General features: G+C 38.5%; 1 protein-coding gene across 1 annotated transcript; it reads left to right on the top strand.

Annotated features, from left to right (window-relative positions):
• Positions 1–1,177: 1,177 nt before the first annotated feature.
• LOC308285037 (uncharacterized protein) lies at positions 1,178–2,657 on the top strand (the record flags this gene model as incomplete). Its single annotated transcript, XM_080725755.1, has 4 exons — positions 1,178–1,324; positions 1,514–1,630; positions 1,779–1,880; positions 2,297–2,657. 4 exons carry the CDS (start codon positions 1,178–1,180, stop codon positions 2,498–2,500), a joined length of 570 nt encoding a protein of 189 aa, XP_080581881.1. The 3' UTR covers positions 2,501–2,657.
• Positions 2,658–3,042: the final 385 nt, after the last annotated feature.

The raw sequence follows: 3,042 nt of genomic DNA, 5'->3' as shown, positions 1-3,042 counted from the left end.
AGGAAAGGACAAAGGACAAAGAGTGGGGTTACCTGTCACACTGCAGCTTGAACTGAAGGTTGTGGGTGGGGTCGGGATGTTGTGGCAAAATGTATGTGGCATCACAGAATTAAGCAATCTCCTCTTTGAATTGTATGAGTGAGCCGTCACCCGCATTGCCTTGTGTAAAAACAGCAATAAAGACATAGTGTACCTCATGGAACAATCTTTTAATGGCAATCAATAAGATTGACTATTAATTGATTATCTGATTTATAGTAGTATGTAGTTTGACATTTTCATATTTATTTTATATCTCTGCATCTTCATAGGAATATTAATTGCAGGCTTCCAGAGGACTACCAGTTTAGCAACCTGGAGGGAAATCAAACCCAGTAGCAAACAGAATATCACATAAAAAAAAAGAAAAAAAAAAGGAAATGACCGCAGGCGATCAGGTTTTTATAGTAAATGCGTCCTACGGTCGCAATAATCCTACAGAAGAAATCCGAAAGGCCCGATGATAAGCTCCAGCTGATGATGTCCACCACTTTATCGATTGACAATGCATGATAATGTCTGTTGACAATAAAATATAACCATAAACCACTAAGTGGTTAACAAACTCAAACTAATGAATATGCTATCCCTCTCATAATTGTCACTGATCAACTAAGACATCTTGTTGCAACATGTGCATTTTGCCACAATAGAGGTTGAAATTGTGGAAAATCAAAAACATCCATTTATATAATAAGGCACAGTCTGTTGAGCTATTGTTTTGACGTGAGCATTCTCTCTGTGGATAGACTGAGATTGCAACATAATTATGTGAAGCAACATGTGAAGCAAATTCCTTCCTATATTTGTAATTGTTTGACACAAACTCTGTCAAAATGATAAGCACTGTAACCAACACATATGAACATTTTTATTACATAGGATGTTTTGTTTATAGTTTGTGGTTATTCAAAAGGTCACAACTTACAAAATTAAGATTCCTCCCCTTGTGAGAATCCTGACTCTACCTGTGAACCTTTGACCCTGTTACGGTAACCTATGTTTTGTTTCTTGGGCTGTAGGGGTCACAGATTTCCCCAAACCTGGATTGCTCAACAATGGAAATTCTGCAAGAGTCAAAGACTTTATATAAGCACTACTGCTGTTCAGTTTAGGACACAGTCACACAGACACAAAGATGAAGACTCAAATGACATTGTTCTTCACTCTTACTCTGCTTGCTTGGCTTGCCAGAGCTGAACCCAGCTATGAAGACTTCATCTTAAACCTTAAATTTCCTCTGCAGAACTACCGCCTGCTTCACGATGACGTCCAAATTGAAACTGTGAGTATGTCAGAAGACCTACTACGTTGTATTATTTGTACAAACTCTAGACAAAACAAAATATTGGAAATGGAAAGTCAAATAATATTATCTTTTGTATTAAATAAAAACTTTGCTGACTTTGACCTGGATTTCTCCCTGGGAATGAATAAAGATTATCTCATCTTTTTTTATTTTTATTTTATCCAGCTGCAGCCCGAGGATGCCGACCTATCTGCAGTATCTTTCAGAAAGCTGACATTTACTGCACAAGAGACAGAGTGCAACTCCACAATCGACACAGCGTGTTCTCTGAAGAAAGATGGGGTACATTTAAGTAGCTATAATAAGAAAGAATTTATAACTGAACTGTGCCTGCAACTATGAAGAGCATAGAACATCTTGTTCAGAGTGATGCAGTATGTTCCTCAGGTCTTCAATAAAAAATAAATACATGAAAATGTACTTTTTTCAGAAAAGAATGTTGTGCAACATGGATGTTACCCACCCAGTTCAGGATGTTGATGAGATCAGTGCCTTTGAAATCAGATGTGATGTGGAAGAACAAGATTTGCAGGTACAATTGAACATGTCTTGAAGTGAATGGCAGCAGACCTTGACTGATATCAGTATAGTTTAAAGATGGTATGGCATTCTATTTGAGAATTCAGATATATTAATTCCTTTGACCTTTGAATGACTCATCAGTAACAGGCATTAAGTAACACATTAGAAACAAGCTGCAGTTATACAAAATAACAAAGCCAGACGTTTTTCCTAAAACACACACCAAGTTTTCCCTAAATACCACTATCCATTGTGCCTGGTGTTCCGCACCAAAAATAATCCGATCTGCAAGCCCACAAAGTGTTCCATCACAATGTAACATGCGTTATGGACTTGTAGATCTGCTATTTATTTTGGCACAGGACACCATCGTACAGCTAAGTATAAACCAGGCTTTACTTGATCCTTTGTCTCCTGTAATGACAGAAAAAGATCAGGACAAGACGAAGCAAGTCTGGCAAAGGCTCTGGACGAAGCGGTCGTGGTGGAAAGGGAGGCGGCCGTGGTGGACGGGGAGGCGGCCGTGGTGGACGGGGAGGCGGCCGTGGTGGACGAGGAGGCCGCCCTGGCTCTGGCTCCTCGATTGCTGGAGTTGGAAACAGAGGAAGCAGCGGAACCCGAACTGCATAAACACAACATTTTATGAGTCTCGTTTTTCGCTGTGACATAACCCCACACTCCGAGTTCACTTGTACTGTATGGTTGCTGTTGCTTCAATTAAATATACTGTAGGCTATATCTTCATTTTGTAAACTGCCATGTTTACTTATGCTCTTCATTTGGCCAACTTTCTAAACATGCTGTACTTTTGTAATCTGTATTAAAGTGCAGTTTTCAAAATCAAAATCTTCCATTTCACTTACTTCACTGACAGGCAAGCAAACTTGGTAGCCCATTACTGGCAAAAGTAAAGCAGGTTCTGCGGATTTCTTTTTTCTTTTCTTGTGCTAATAAATAAAACCTTTTCAGGATCATAGTTTAATATCATTTTCATAGTAGATCATTTGGTGATTGGGTTCAAACAATGAGGCGTGAAAGATTTTCTTGACACAATGCTAAAGTTAAAAAACAATGACATTATATATATTGTTTTTATTTAAGCTTTATTTATACATTGAGATCAGAAATCTCGTTTACAAGGGAGCCCTGTTCAATCGCAGTGATTATAATAC

Source organism: Nannobrachium achirus (assembly GCF_963921795.1).
Source record: "Nannobrachium achirus genome assembly, chromosome: 5".
Lineage (NCBI taxonomy): Eukaryota > Metazoa > Chordata > Actinopteri > Myctophiformes > Myctophidae > Nannobrachium > Nannobrachium achirus.
Note: the sequence above shows the minus strand (reverse complement) of the source record. Positions and strands in the feature narration are given on the sequence as shown.